The sequence below is a fragment of the Talpa occidentalis genome, unplaced genomic scaffold, assembly GCF_014898055.3.
Source record: "Talpa occidentalis isolate TD23 unplaced genomic scaffold, MPIMG_talOcc4v2.1 talOcc4.9, whole genome shotgun sequence".
Lineage (NCBI taxonomy): Eukaryota > Metazoa > Chordata > Mammalia > Eulipotyphla > Talpidae > Talpa > Talpa occidentalis.
The window spans coordinates 110165177-110180992 of NW_023605305.1; the positions used below are offsets into that span (position 1 = coordinate 110165177).

The 15816-nt window shown below is 42.2% G+C and overlaps 2 protein-coding genes across 11 annotated transcripts in view; both read right to left on the bottom strand.

Annotated features, from left to right (window-relative positions):
• Window positions 1-220: 220 nt before the first annotated feature.
• LOC119236373 (pre-mRNA-splicing factor SPF27) lies at window positions 221-10594 on the bottom strand. Its single transcript, XM_037500189.2, has 7 exons — window positions 10433-10594; window positions 10218-10310; window positions 6706-6776; window positions 5545-5706; window positions 4060-4110; window positions 2442-2522; window positions 221-520 (listed from the first exon to the last, which is right to left on the bottom strand). The coding sequence occupies exons 1-7, from the start codon at window positions 10523-10525 to the stop codon at window positions 394-396; spliced, it is 678 nt and encodes a 225-aa protein (XP_037356086.1). The 5' UTR covers window positions 10526-10594; the 3' UTR covers window positions 221-393.
• An 895-nt stretch (window positions 10595-11489) lies between these two features.
• The window catches only part of DENND2C (DENN domain containing 2C), a 65642-nt gene continuing 61315 nt past the window's right edge, over window positions 11490-15816 (bottom strand). For 9 of the 10 annotated variants that reach the window (XM_037499796.2, XM_054691039.1, XM_054691036.1 and 6 more), the window contains 3 exons: window positions 15328-15567; window positions 14706-14792; window positions 11490-13645 (listed from right to left, as the gene is read on the bottom strand). In XM_037499796.2, the coding sequence (XP_037355693.1) occupies window positions 13614-13645; window positions 14706-14792; window positions 15328-15567 (359 nt within the window). In that variant the 3' untranslated portion in view covers window positions 11490-13613. The remainder of the gene's footprint in view (window positions 13646-14705; window positions 14793-15327; window positions 15568-15816) is intronic. The other variant, XM_054691041.1, reaches the window with a different exon arrangement.

A 15816-nucleotide genomic window follows, 5' to 3' on the forward strand; every position in this document is an offset into this window, starting at 1 on the left:
AATTTGTTTCGAACTACTTCTCTTTATTTGAAAAAATATATAAATCAAAAATATCCAAGTTATTATACATGTTGAAAACTTTCAATAATGAGCTCTTGGATATAAAGTAAGGTTCCGGTGGCTGAACTTTGATTCTAAAATATTTTAAAGTCATACTTATTTGAAAGACTGAAGTTTTTTTAATAGTAAAAAAAAAAAAAAAAAAAAAACACCATCAGGTTGAAATGTTTTTATTTGGTAAACATACACACAGAATTCATAACAAACAGTTCATATTCTACAGTGTCTAAACATTCAGTACTGATGATGTCCACAGATGATGTCTGTCCTAGCTCAAGCTCCTGACCGGTAGAGATCTAGCTCGCCTTCCTCTCTACCAAAAGAACCTGTCTCTCAGAAGTCCTGACGGATATTTTCTTTGTTTGCCTCTCCGTGTTGCTGCTTCATTTGAAAGACTTCATTTTCTAATTGCACAATCGTCCTTTCAATCTCATAATTCTTACTGACCAGGGATACCCAACTACAAAGGAAAGAAAAGAACGATTACTCAGGGTAAAATTTCTCACAGAACATTTTATTTGTGTTTTCACCTAGGATGTTTTCACACTAACCTCCACTAAACTTTACATTAAAAAAAAAAAAAAAAAAATGAGGCACATTTTGGGGAAAGTGAATAAAGCACACACTGGATCTCTCTGATTCTTTCTTTTCTTTTCTTTTTTTTTTTTTAATAGAGGCATGCTTTATTTATTTAGTTTGTTTGTTTGTTTGTTTAAACATGCACTGGGTACAGTCAGAAGCGCGGGAGGGTGAGAGAATTCACCAGAGCCAGAGGGGGAGCAGAGCAGGCAGAAGGACCGAAGTACACTGCTGGGGGGAGCAGCGGGCGGCAGGAGAGGTCTGCGCGCCATGCGGGACCCTCCTCCGGTGGCCGGGGAGCAGCCGGGGATCGAACCGGCGCCGCAGAGGCCGCGGGCAGCTTCGCAACCCGGCGCTCAACCACTGCGCCACCGGGGAGGCCCTCTGATTATTTCTTATAATTGCAGGTGAATTTACAATTCTTGCAAAATAAAAACCTAGTAAAAAGATCAAACTATAAAGAACTGAAGAGAAATGAAGATAGTATTTAACTGAATTAACAAAAAGGATAAAGGAAACAGTTAATGAAAAATGAAATTTCTAATACTGATGAAAAAAATTCCAGATTCGGGCCTCTCCGGTGGTGCAGCGGTTGAGCGCTGGGTTGTGAAGCTGCCCGCGGCCTCTGCAGCGCCAGTTCGATCCCTAGCCGCTCCCCGGCCACCAAAGGAGGGTCCCACATGGCGCACAGACCTCTCCTGCCGCCCGCTGCTCCCCTCAGCAGTGTACTTCGGTCCTTCTGCCTGCTCTGCTCCCCTTCTGGCTCTGGTGAATTCTCTCACCCTCCCGCGCTTCTGACTGTACCCAGTGCATGTATAAACAAAAAACAAACAAACAAACCAGCAAACAAATAAATAAAGCATGCCTCTATTAAAAAAAAAAAAAAAAAAAATTCCAGATTCAAGAAGCTACTCCCTTTCCCCAGAAAATCTCTAGGACAAATGAGAAGAAACACACATGCATATTTAGAAGATCCTATTAGCCCAAGAAAAATATAAAAAGATGCCTAACCGATCAATAATATGGGATACATGGAGGAAGAGGGAAAGCCAAAAAAAGGGAAAAAATGATGCAAAATTCATGCTGATATTTAGGAACATGTACCAACTTAGTTTTGTAAATGAAGAACATTTTTAAAACAAAATATATAAACAGGTAGAATTAAGACAAATTTTTGAGAAAATATGGAAATCTTGCAAGTCAAAAATTTTTCTCCTTTTATAAGAATATATAATTCTATTCAGAGCAAAAAAATAAGACCAGTATCCTTTATCGGTGGTTTTTTTTTTTTTTTTTTTTTATAATTCTCATGGCATTCTTTTTTTTTTTTTTTTTTTTTTTAATAGAGGCATGTTTTTATTTATTTATTTGTTTGTTTTGTTTATACATGCACTGGGTACAGTCAGAAGCGCGGGAGGGTGAGAGAATTCACCAGAGCCAGAGCGGGGAGCAGAGCAGGCAGAAGGACCGAAGTACACTGCTGAGGGGAGCAGCGGGCGGCAGGAGAGGTCTGTGGCCATGCGGGACCCTCCTCCGGTGGCCGGGGAGCAGCCGGGGATCAAACTGGTGCCGCAGAGGCCGCGGGCGGCTTCACAACCCAGTGCTCAACCGCTGCGCCACCGGGAAGGCCCTCTCATGGCATTCTAAGATGACACTTCAGACAGAGGCAGGGAGGTCAAGCGCAGGACGCAGAACACAGGACCTCTGTGCACTCTGTTTAAGTAGCTTTGAATCATATTCCTGAATTTTGACTTTAAAGTGTATTTAGCAATTTGAAAAATGATGGAATTGTAGAGACTCACTTTGACTCCATCTCTCTTAATTTAGATCCAGCTGTGAGTTGCATGTTCTTTCGCTGCCAGTTTAAATCTTGAATGTGTTTCCTGGGAAATTAAAAATTATTAATATAACCCAACTACATTAACATAAAATCACAGAAAAATGTATAAACAATACAGTATCTTTAATTCCTTGAGAAGAACAGATATATACAGACACTAATTCCAGGAACTTCCCCCTAATTATTTTTCAATTACAAATTAAAACATGCTCATTGTGAAAAATTAAACACAGACACATAAATAATTGAAAGTTTCTCCCCCTGTGATAACCACTGTTCAGTTTTTGGTGGGTATCCTTCTAGAATACATGTATATGTACATGTAGAAAATGTATTTTTTTAAATTTTCAACATAAATCATATTATAAATGTCATTCTGCAACTTCTCCTCCTGAAAGGGTCTTTTCAATCTATAGCCTTGCAAATTATAAATAAAATCATCAACTCAAAATATTCTATGTTTTACATTGTTTACTACGGTATTATTTACAATAGCCATGACATGGAAAAAAAATCTTTTTTTTTTTTTTTTTTTTAAGATTTTATTTATTTATACAAGCACTGGGTACAGGTACAGTCAGAAGCGCGGGAGGGTGAGAGAATTCACCAGAGCCAGAGTGGGAAACAGAACAGGCAGACGGACGAAATACACTGCTGAGGGGAGCAGTGGGCGCAGCAGAGGTGTGCACGCCATGTGGAACCCTCGCCGGTAGCCGGGGATCGAACTGGCACTGCAGAGGCTGCGGGCAGCTTCACAACCCAGCGCTCAACCGCTGCGCCACCAGGGGAGGCCCGACATGGAAAAATCTTAATGTCCACTGACGGCTGACTGGATTAAAAAGGTGTGGCATACCCATGCCATGGGATTCTATTCAGCCAGAGAAAGATGAAATGTTGCTATTTACAGCAATATGAAAGGAGTTCAAGGGAATAATGTGCACTAAAGCAAATGAGAATGACAAATACTGGACACTTACATAGCAGATGACCTGACACAGCAAAATACTGATAAAAATTAGTGGATGCAGAAAGGATCAAAAGTGTTAAGGACAGTGGCAGGAAGAAAACCAAATTAAATAACAAAAAATTCTCTTTTTTTTTTAAAAGATTTATTTATTTATTTATACAAGCACTGGGTACAGTCAGAAGCATGGGAGGGTGAGAGAATTCACCAGAGCCAGAACAGGCAGAAGGACCGAAGTACACTGCTGAGGGGAGCAGCGGGCACGGCAGGTGAGGTCTGCACACCATGTGGAACACTCACTGGCAGCCGAGGATCGAACCGGAGCTGCAGAGGCTGCAGGCAGATTCACAGCCCAGTGCTCAACCGCTGTGCCACCGGGGAGGCCCTAAAAAATTCTTAATGCTGGAGAAAAAACAAAAGACCTGGTAGAGAGGTTTTCAGTCCCCAGGTCTACCGCTGCACTCAGGCAGGTAAACATCAGTCAGATGCTGGGCAGAATGGACCATCGATTTTTCACTATTTGTCACTATAGTCCATTTGTTTCTTTTTCTTCTTACCTCAGTTATTAATGATTTGTTTAAACTTTATTCTAAAATAGGAGGGAAAAAAAACTTACCTTAACTTCTGGAGCTCTTTCTGTGCATGTTCAATCATATGAACTAGATTTCTAAGGAAGGAAATGAGGAAAATCAGATTAATGTACATTAAAATTTAATAGTACCAACTAAAATGATCTGGTCTATACAAGGGTCAAGATTTTCTGCTAAAAATATTTAATATTTACTGAGTTTTCTGTGGCAAACAATGACACTCTATAAATATTGGCTAATTCACAAGAATTCCCTGAGGTAGGTATCATCCCCATTAACATGAGAAAACAAAGTCTAGAAAGCTTAAGTCACTTGGTTAAGGAACATGAGTAAGTATCAGAGCTGAATTCTATTTCAGGTCTTCTAAATTCTCAAGTCCAAGCAGTTTACTGACATTCTGATTTTATATACTTATGTCACTTCATAAACTATCATTTTAAAAAAAAGATGCGGGCCTCCCCTGGTGGCGCAGGTGGTTGAACACAGCTCTGTGAAGCTGTACGCAGCCTCTGAAGCACCGGTCTGATCCCGGCTGGCAGGCGAGAATCCCACATGGCACAGTAGACCTCTCCTGACTCGCCCACTGCGCCCCTCAGCAGTGTATTTCGTCAGTCTGCCTGTTCTGTTCCTCACTCTGTCTCTGGTGAATCCTCTGACCCTCCCACGAATCTGGCCTGTACCCCGGTTCTTATATAAATAAATGAATAAATCTTTGAAAAAAAAAAAAAGATGTATTTATTTATGCATACAAAGCTGGGGTGTAGGTCAGAGGTGCAGGGAGATGAGAGGATTCACCAGAAACAGAGTGGGGAGCAGAACAGGCAGATCCACCAAAATACACTGCTGAAGGGAGCAGTGGGCAATACAGTAGAGTTCTGCTTCACCATGTCAGTCAGCTCCTTTGCTGGGGGTCAAATTCATGCTGTAGTAGCTGCGGATTGCTATATAGTACTGACGCTTAACCCCTTGTGCCACCAGGTAGGCCCATAAACTATCACTCCTTTTCATAGAGAAGATGGAAGATATCTGATATGAGTATACCCATTCAAATTTCTTTTTACCCCTGTTTCTGTATCTACATTTACTGTATTCTCCCCTTCTGTCTATTGCTAAGTGGAGAGAAAGAGAAAAAACAAAAACTTTTGTGGAACACTTGAGAGATTCAGTCTAGTACAATTTGGCTCTAAGACTAATCACATAAAGTTACAAGTGATAATTACCATTAGAGAAATGATTCAAGGGTAGATTTCAGTCCCTGTATTTTACTTTTTTTTTTTTTAAGTATTATATAATTAATGTGATAGTTTTAGGTCCCCTTAATACTCTTTAAATTTTGAGTTCAGTTTCAAAGTAGCAGCTTTTCATACAGGCTGTAGTTCTAGCACATGATCTCAAGTCAAAGTGTAGTAATACTATTTTTATTCCACTTTCTGGGTCCTAAATCTCACATTTAAAAAAAATACCAAAGGTGTAAAGGAATGGGTTTAAAAAAAAGAAAAATGGCTTCTTACTCATTATATACTTTCCAGGCATTGCATCCATGCTGTGACATCAGTTCCAGATTCTCAATTCGAACTGCTTGATGTTCTAACTGGGCCATAGAATTGTTTACACATTCCTGCCAAGCAGTAATATCATTTTTCTGTCCCGAGGAAGGGGCTGGAAGTTCATACCTGTAATTAAATAACAATAAATTAAAACGGCATATTCTCAAAACCTCCCTCCTCCCAACAGAATGCCTTAGAGGTCTATGCACACTGTATAAACTACAGAAGACTGAAGAAGCAGATCTTGCAATAGAAAACTATTTATTCTATGAACAATAAACTCACATGAGCATCAACATATACAGGAACAAAAAAATGATTACAACAGATTCATGTAAAGGACTGTTTTGTGAGCCCATTAAGATGCTTGTAATTTATTAAGGGAAAAAACTGAATACAAGACACTATCATTTTTGTTAACACACACCTACATCCATCACCCATCAGTGCTTCCAGGCATCTACCCACACAGCCACACTCCTCTAGAGAAAAAAAGGGAAATAATAATTCTTTGCATTTGGGGGGCCTCCCTGGTAGTGCAAGGGGTTAAGACACAACCTATGAAGCTATCTGTAGCCTCTGCAGCCCAAGTTCGATCCCTGGCCTGCCAGGGAGCAACCCACATGGTGCATTAGACCTCTCTGGACTCACCTGCTGCTCCCCTCAGCAGTGTATTTCAGTCAATCTGCCTGTTCTGTTCCCTGCTGTCTCTGGTGAATCCTCTCACCTCCCACACCTCTGGCCTGTACCCCAGTTCTTATATGCATAAATAAATCTTTAAAAAAAATTATTTGCATTTGGACCACTCTAATTCCTTTTTTCACATTACAGAGTCCGTCAGCACTGCCAATATAGCCACAAACACACTCATCATAAATCTCAGCTCATTATCAGTGAGCTACAACAAACTACTTCTAATTTCCACTTTAGTATTTTACTAGCTACTGTTAAAACTCCAAGCTATACCTATGAATAAAAGAAGGATATACAATTAGGATCAGGAAATTGATCAAACTTCAGTAAAAATCTTTCCCCACTATGATCCTGTATACAGATACACACAGCTAAACAAAAGTGTCACAAAGCAGTGATTTGGGCCCAGCTGAATCCAGAAATAGGACTTACCGTTTCATACTGAGCAATTCAATTGGTTGTCGAGCAGCCAGTCTTTCAAATTCATTTCTCATTATGTCAGTCTGATGTATAAATGAGAAAGAATTACTTCCAATCTCTTATCAACAAACTAAAATTAACTGTCACCAAACAGAGAAGAAATATAACCTACTTACATATCCAAATTTTATACTACCCATCATAATGGGTTATATTCTTATCTCTGAGTCTTTTCCGGGTTAAAAGCTCTCTGCGATCTGGAGAAGAGGCTTGCATACACCCTGTCTTCATTTGTAAAGGGGCCCATAGAGGAAAGGATTAATCCCAGACCAGTGGTTCTCAGTCCCAGCAGCACATTACAATCAGGGGAAAATAACTCCAATCCCAGTGACATCTCATCCCTCTCCCTCACTCCATTCTCAGGTGGAGAATGACAGGATTATGACTTTTAACTCACTTCATAAAGTGAAGCTTAGTGTTGAGAACCACAGATCTAAATATTCATGGGCAGGGGGTGAGGAGAGGAAAGGACTTGGACATAAAGTAATGTGCTTTAGGGCTATGAGCATAAACCTATACATTCTTTTTGGTTCTTGCTACATTTTCACAATTTGCTTTTTGCAAAGACTGGAGAAAAAAGGGACAAAAAGAACTGGTTCTATCTGCTCTAACAATTTTACTAATTAAAAAAACCCTAAGACCTCCCCTGGTGGCACAGGCAGTTGAGCGCAGCGCTGGGAAGCTGCCCGCAGCCTCTGCAGTGCTGTTCAATCCTGGCTGGTCAGCGAGGGTCCCACATGGCGCGGCAGACCTCTCCTGTCGCGCCAGCTGCTCCCCTCAGCAGTGTGATTCGTCAGTCTGCCTGTTCTGTTCGCTGCTCTGTTTCTGGTGAATCTTCTCACCCTCCCGCGAATCTGGCCTGTACCCCGGTTCTTATATAAATAAATAAATTCTAATAAATAAATAAAAATTTAAAAAAACCCTAACTTTCTTTAAGTCTAATATTTTGGTCAATAGCCTATTCTATTTATCTTCTCCACCTTTTCTATCCTGCGTATAAAAAACTGCTAAGAGAAATATTCATTAAAATATCTCAGCTATTCCATATAATTTCTGGGAGGACTATGACTATCTTATTAGACTAGATGAGAAACCATAAATACGCATGTAGTCTTCTTGAGCCATGTAACATTAGAGCCCTTATAATTTACATGGCCAATAACTGAGAGTTCTGAAATTTTAACTCAACTCTTACCAAGGCTCACAAAGCTAAATTAAGACCATGGAGCAGGTCTCAGCTTAGCTTAGGCAGTCCTTCTTCAATTGGCTATCTAAAGTAATCACCCACTCTAGGTCACATGGTTACTTTCTCTGTATAGTTTTGTCATTAATCCGCTATTCTCTCATTTATTTGTCCCCACACTTTAGAATGTTAACTCCACAAGTGGGGTCTTGCCTATCCTGTTCCCCAGTAACTGGCATAGAATAGACCATCATAATAGCTGTTAAAATAAGATTGTTTGGGCCTCGGTGGTGGCACAGCCAGTTAAGCGCAGCGCTATGAAGCTGTCCGCAGCCTTCGTCATGCTGGTGTGATTCCCACTTGGCTGGCGAGATTCCCACCCGGCATGACAGACCTCCCCTGTCTCGCCCACTGCTCCCCTCAGCAGTGTATTTCGGTCTTTCTGCCTGTTCTGCTCCCTGCTCCGTCTCTGGTGGATTGTCTCACCCTCCCACCTCTGGCCTGTACCCCAGTGCTTGTATAAATAAATAAATCTTTAAAATAAAATAAGACAGTTTGAGGTGAGGTGAAAGACTTGGGCAATTAGCCTCTAAACGCCAGTTTTCCCATCAAAAAATAAGGATAATAAATATATAGTAGTAGAGTTCAGTGTTCTTTTTGAGACTGAAATGTGAGCCCAGTACACTGTTAGCTCCCATTATTACAAAAAGTTAAAACATCTTTATACTAATTAAAAGGAAAACAAGCATATGTTGTATTCAAGAGCATTAAAAAGAAAACTGGTTAAAATATTTAAAAGTCTGTGATCGAATGCTATCATCTAGTTTTCAGAAATCTCAACAATAAACATCACTGTACTTAGTTCTAAATCTGATGCATTTGGGTAATGAATCGGGGTTTTAATGGGAGCAGGCCTAGAGTCTGAGGACGCCAGGCAGGCTCTTTCTCAGTTGTCTTCTGCAAGCAAAAAATTCAATATTCAGACCAAAGGTAAAGATAAAGCAAGAGGTTTATTAATAGGTAGGTAGGAAGAACAGGAAAGCTCTCCAAGTGGAGAAGGGTCTCCAGTGGGTAGCCACTAAGGTGGTAGGAAGTAGGTGCTTATATAGGTGCAGGGGACAAGAAATGGGGGTATGGCCATTAGGTGTCTCCATTCTGTCTCTAGCCCATTGGTTGGGCCTGCTGGAGTCTCCTAGGCAACCAAGGCCCACTGAGTTTTCCCACATTACTCAGCTTTAGTCCACTGCTATTGTGTTATTAGGTTGCTGTTCTGAACATTCCATTTTTAGTTAAATTGGGGAGGGGTGCATGTGGCACCATCCCCATCTTGGTCTGCGACTGTTTCTCAGACTTGGGGCTCAGGGCACTCTTTTCCTACTGACTGCCTCTATACATATCCATTTCCTAACTTCCTCCTTCATTAACCTTTAGAAAAAACATCAGAAAACAGTATTTCATCTCTCTAAAACTCAATCAGTATTTTTTTTCATGTTACTTCAATATAATACTGTATTTCTTTTTTGTTTTTGTTTTTGTTTTTTTAGAGACGGGGTCTCGCTATGTTGCCCAGGCTGGAGTGCAGTGGCTATTCACAGGCGCGATCCCACTACTGATCAGCACGGGAGTTTTGACCTGTAATACTGTAATTTCAATAACAGAAGTCTTTTATAAATATATGGGTATCCTTTGGGCAAGCACATATATGTAGCAAATTGCTAAACAGAACCCACTAATTCAGAAATGATATTTTACATTTCAGTTAACCGATGAGACCCTAAATCCGAGTACTTCTAGGCCAAATATTTAATGTAAGATGTACACCTAGATATGGTTCGCAGTCATTCATTCACATTCATTACGTAAGTATTTAGGCTTTGCTACAGGACGCCCTCCAGTGGTTTTCAAGAGCTTAGGCGATACATAAAAGAAATCCTACGTCAGTTGTTTTATAACGTACCTTAAAGTAGCATCTCCTTGAGAATTTACACAAGAATCTAACTCAGAAAAACGTACGGGCCAATTTTTTTGCATCAAAACAGCTAGTTCGTGGAGCCCCAAAGGTCCTTCTGTGCGTTTCAGAATTAGAACCTCGGATAAGGCTTATCTATCCAGCTGTTTTCAATGGACTGCTCCTATCTACACCACAGGGTGAGGAGCAGCTAAGCGAGCAACCGTCAAAGCTGGAATTTAAATTTCACGTCTCCATCACTGAGGCTCCCCATTCAAAATAATGATGCACAGGAATCCCGCTGCATGCGCTGGCTCACGACATCATACTTACTTCAAAGGCAGAATAGTCCGGGGCCGTCAGGTAGCTCAGGTAGTTCTTAGTAGGTCGGTATCTGCGGGTTTCCTCCTCCACCAACGCCGCAGCCTGAAAGCAAGAACAGGGCCGGGGGGCGGGGGGGGGGGAGTTGGGGGGGCGGCAGGTGTTAGGGCGCGGCCTCCAGCACTCACGGCCAGGAGCGCCGAGCCACTGGAGACCCCCGCACTCACCGCTTCCCGCACACCGGGCGCTTCATAGCCTTGGTCAAAATAGGGGAGCGCATCCACCACCACCTCCCCAGCCACCAGCCCCGTGCCCGCCATCCTCAGGTTAGCCGGAGAGCCCTGGGCTGCGCAGGTTCCAGCCCATTGAATTTACGCATGCGCCCACCACTGACGTCACCCGCGTCGCCGAAGAACGGCTTCGGCGCATGCTCAGTTGATTCCGAAGGCGGGCGCGCCCGGCCCCTGGGAAGGGCTCGGCCATTTTGTTTTGTTCTGCCGTGACGTCACTTCCTGGTTTCCCCGCTGCAGGGGCGCCGTGAATTTCCCGGCCCACGCTTGCGCCTTCATTTGCCTCCGACTGGGCCGCGGTGTGGCGCGTTGAGACTTTGGTTTCCTCCTCCTCTGCAGGAGGAGCCGTCACAGCGTCTGCAGGCGGCCGGCCGCATGATGTGGCGGGGAGCGCGAATGTTTCCACCTCTTCCCCCGAAGCTTCTAGCCCTTGGTTGGGTCGCCCCCTCACCCTTGAGTCTCCTTGCTGGAGCGCCCCTGTTCTTTGTTCTCGCGCCCCAAGAAATTGTGGGTAAATGCAGAGTGGGCGTCGGCGTCCAGTGAAATGATGTAGCTTTGGGGTCTACCTAGCAAAAGGAACCCGATCGCCCTCCATAGCGTATCTGTAACTACCCATTCACCCCACCATTAAGTCCTGGTATTTCGCCATCAGGGTGTTACAGGGCGACCCCGACATCCTTTCCCCCTCACGAGGGCATATATATAACCCAGTTATTTTGCTTTTAGAACTTTAAAACAGCGCTCCCCTTTCCGCCCAACCTCTCACGCTGCTGCCCATGCACGGTCGGTCTGTGCTCCGAGGAGCCCAACGCCCTTGGACTAATTCAGGCCAAGACTAAATAAGGCAGCGTGTTGATAAGCTGCCCGGTGTGCAATCTAAACTCAGATTTTGTCTTCCAAGAGCCTGGAAATGTCATCCACTGTTAATAAGCTTGATTATTAGGAGTCGTTCTGATCATCTTTCAACCTATCATTAGATAAAAGGTCTTTACATCTGAAGCAATTTTATTTAAAATTCTCCAAAAGGCCCGTGGAATTTTTGTTTATTCATTAAAAGATCTGTAAACAACATTTTATACAAATCTTCAATTCCTTTACAAACATGTCCAGAATTAATACTGTACAAAAAACCCCCCATAAAACAGACCTAGGAACACGAAGCAGCTTCAGATAGAGGGGGATAAAATAAGACACCACCAATTCCTGAAGAAAGGTCTCCTCACAGAGGGATCGCCAAGATCCACCACAGTAAGTCCTTATACATACACCCCATTTGAAAAACACTCAATTCCAGATTACTAATTGTTCCCTCAACATTGGAGTGTCTCAAGTGACCAGTCGGGGATATTAGCTGGTAAGAGCCATACTGTGGTAAGCTGCTTATTAATAAACACTTTTAAAAAGACATAGGCTCAGTTCATTTTTCTGGACCCACATCTACGAGAATTACACAGCATTTGTCTGCTTCAAATTCATTCAGGCACACCTGAATGGGTTGTAATGACAATACTGTACAAGTCAATAAACTATCATAATACAAGTTGTAAGATTTTGTTAAATCCAAATATTTTTATGCCAGTTAAAAGCATCAGCAGGGGTTTAAAAAAACAAAATGACATTTGCTATGCCTATGTCAATGAAAACTGCCCAATCATTGACAAATTCTTTGCAATCACTATCATTTAGATATTAAGATGGGTCGATAGTAAGTGGTATGTGCCCAGGAAATGTTCACATTCTGCATCTTAATTTTCTTAGAGCAGAGTGTCCAACAATCCTAAGGGCACTAAAATGATAATCATTTATAATTTGAAGTCCCTTATCCTCAGAACTGGCTTTGGTACAATTCACCTTAAAAGAAATAGCTGTCATCCTACAGAGCTCCAATTTCCATTGGTGGGACTAACCAACTTTCTGTGTTCATACAATTATAGTCTGGCTTCAGTTCTTGCTGTTGTATAACTCTGCACAAGTTATTTAACCTGTTTGAATTCCAGTTTCTTCATTACAAAAATGGAGATGCAAGATGTATCTTATAAAGTCGATTTCATGACTCAATAAGATAACATAATTGTACCATAATGCATGGCACATGGTGGGCACTTTTTTAAAAAAAGGTAGTTCTCAGCAGCATTCCCTCTGCCCACCTGGGACTATACAGGTGCTTCCTTTCACCAACTCTCTCCCTCTGCAGGGCAGCAGCTTTCTGGATGCCCATGACCTGTATCATGCCAGGGCTTCTCTTCACTGACCTCCCTCAACAGGGCATCGCTCCCCAAGGCTGCCTGCCTGCAACCATGCAGGCCTCTCTCAGCAAACCTGTCCTTTTTGGGGCAGCTCTTCCTGCCCTCTTGTGTCTATGCAAGTGTCCTTTATTCTTCTGTCCCTTTCCCTAATAAACCTGCTCTTTAAATATAAAAAAAAGAAAAAAGAAAAAGAAAAAAAAAGGTAGTTCTCATTCCCTTGAAAGGACATTTTCCTATTTAAGCTGTAATTACAGAGTTTAATGTTGATGCATAAGGGGCAAGCCACTGAAGTACCACACAATGTGGAGGAGCTGCAAGATGTCTACCTTTGTAAGATACTCAATAGCAGAGCTAATAGCACTTCCACAAAGGCGAGATTCTTGAGACAAAACATCAGATCAACAAAAAGGAGATGTAAGTATATTCCTTAGGTCAAACCGCCCACTGGTTTAAAGCTGCCATGATATTTCGGGTATGAGAATTGTGCGTGCAGGGGCAGGAGGCTCCATTTCTGTCACGCTCCCCTAGTTCCTTAACTCATGTTCGTCTTTGAACAATTAAAATGCAACATCAGGTCTTTCCCTTGTTAAAGACAAGTGCATTCATAGACTAAGCACAAAACACAAAGAATAAACCCAAAAATGAAACAAAAAAGGCACTTAAAAAATACGGAGGCCGAACAAAAAGCATTAGTTCCAGACTCTTCCAGTGAATACTACAGCAGCAACAGGAGAATGCTCCTCTGAGAATCTGGCCTGCTCTGTAATCTTCATCTTTCAAGGATCTTGTGGAATACTTTGGGGCATCTTGACTCTTGGAAAAAATATTTTCTTTGGCACTTTCTGTTCTATTTAGAATGCAGACAACCAGATTTATTTCTTCTGCAGAAATTTCATTTTACTTCCTAAAGGGAGAACAAACAGTGAAATCTCGTTAGTTCATTTGTATTAATTGTACATTATTCGAAGTAAGGAATTAACAACCTAGCCATTTAGAACCACCCAGAAGTAAGCTCCCATCTGAAACTTTCAACTGCTGTGTTTCACCACCTCCCAAGTGTCTTTAACTGTAGAAGTAGAAAAGAACTCAGAGATCAGCTAATCCTGAGTGTAGTTAAAATCACTTGGCCTGCTCACCAGAGATTTCTTGTAGCCTGGGGTAGGGAAAAGGGGGCAGGGGAGATGATTTTTATTTAAGCTCCCCACAGATTATAACACTGTAGTCAGCTAAGATCCATACATCTACTCTAACCCCATGTTATAAAGATGAACTAGCAGACAAAGATATAATTCGTCCTATAAAGATGAACTAGTAGACAAAGGCATAATTCGTCCATGGTCTCTCAGCTAGTTAAGGTTAGGGTTTAATTTTAATTAGGGACAGGCATACATAAATACCACAGAACAAGGATTCTTCATTATTTTGGGCTACCACACCACTGTTCTCTCTAGCATTTTAAATAATTAAAAGTTTAATAGAATTGAAAAGTCATAAACAACCGTATTTCATTACGAAGTGTAAAATTAGAGACTTGAGCAAATTCTCTTTTGCCTCATGCCCTCCAAATCAGATGTTTTAAATCTGGAATCCATGGCTGGGTTTCAGGGGGCTCCACAAACCACCCTAAAATTAAAGACAAAACTTGCATTCTCAAGTATTTTTCTGTGAAAAGAAGCCATTGTTGGTATAAAAGTTCTCCAAGGGATTTTTACTTAGGAAAGATTAATAATCATGATATGCGAATTCTTTTAAGAGGGAGCTACATTTGAAGAACAACTGTGGACAACTCTGGCGGCAAATCCCAGTGTCTGAAGACTTCTCTTTCTCCACATTTGACATAGGGTCCTGGCTTCTGGTCAGGATGCTTGAGGGTCTATTGCTGATCTGGTTTCACAGCTTTGTGATAAGGCAAGCTGTTTCAGAACTTTCAACCACATTTATCTATCAGGAAAACAGCAACTTACCAAGACTCCGCAAAATTCTATTCACCCCACTGGGCTCAGACTCAGGAATTGTTTCCAAATATTGGAGGGCCCGGACCTCAAACAAACCTAGGCGGAAAAGTCACATTGGTCAGACTGTCTAACACTTCAGGTCTGCAAATCAAGTAAAACTCTGTTTACTCCCAATGTATTTCTGTAACTAAACAGTATTACAAAAATAAACATTTCTGGTAATAAATGACTCCAATGTTGAGCCCTTGTAGCTTCAACCTATTTTCTTTTCTTTTTTTTTAAAAGATTTATTTTTATTTATTTATACAAGCACTGGGTACAGTCAGAAGCGCGGGAGGGTGAGAGAATTCACCAGAGCCAGAGCGGGGAGCAGAGCAGGCAGAAGGACTGAGGCACACTGCTGAGGGGAGCAGCGGGTGGCAGGAGAGGTCTGTGTGCTATGTGGGACCCTCCTCAGCGCTGGGGAGCAGCCAGGGATCGAACCGGCGCTGCAGAGGCTGCAGGCAGCTTTGCAACCCAGTGCTCAACCGCTGCGCCACCAGGGAGGCCCTAACCTATTTTCTATTTTGATTATTTTCAAACCTTCAAATGCTCACTCAATACAAAGGGAGAACTTTATGATGAGACTGACCTTTCACCCCACTTTTCCGAAGCTCTCGGTCCTGAATGAATCCGGCGAACATCTGCGTTTCCATGAAGAGGTCCAGGAAGTGGCGGACGCTCCGGGAGGTGTGGGACTTGCGGAAAGGCTCCCTCTGGAAGACGCGTTCCCCACGCTCTGTGACAGTCATGTTCAAAGAATAATGTCCCACCAGCTCCACAAAAAACCTGACAAATGCTTCGGACACCAGAGAGTTGAGTGTCACGTCTGCTGCAACATAAAAGAAAAAAGGTCTCCTAAAACTGTGTTTCTGGGGACACCGGCTCTGGTTACAGAAGGGATGCCAAGGCAAGCACCGATGAAAGGACTGAGTGTAAATGCAGGATCCTCCTTCCTAGCGTCCTTGCAAGAAGCAAATGGCTTCTATCCTGACCTCCAGCCCCACCTCCTCTCCTCTCCCCCACTTTATTACATCTCTCAACCTGGAATACACATCCGTGATTTCCCTGTAACTGCTCT

Excerpts from the sequence above, each read along its gene's own strand:
- LOC119236373 (XM_037500189.2), bottom strand. The coding sequence starts at position 10,525 with ATGGCGGGCACGGGGCTGGTGGCTGGGGAGGTGGTGGTGGATGCGCTC. Across the intron at positions 4,111-5,544 it reads GCCTGGAAAGTATATAATGA|AAATCTAGTTCATATGATTG; the intron begins GTAAGAAGCCAT and ends TTCCTTCCTTAG. Across the intron at positions 2,523-4,059 it reads AAAGAGCTCCAGAAGTTAAG|GAAACACATTCAAGATTTAA; the intron begins GTAAGTTTTTTT and ends TTAATTTCCCAG.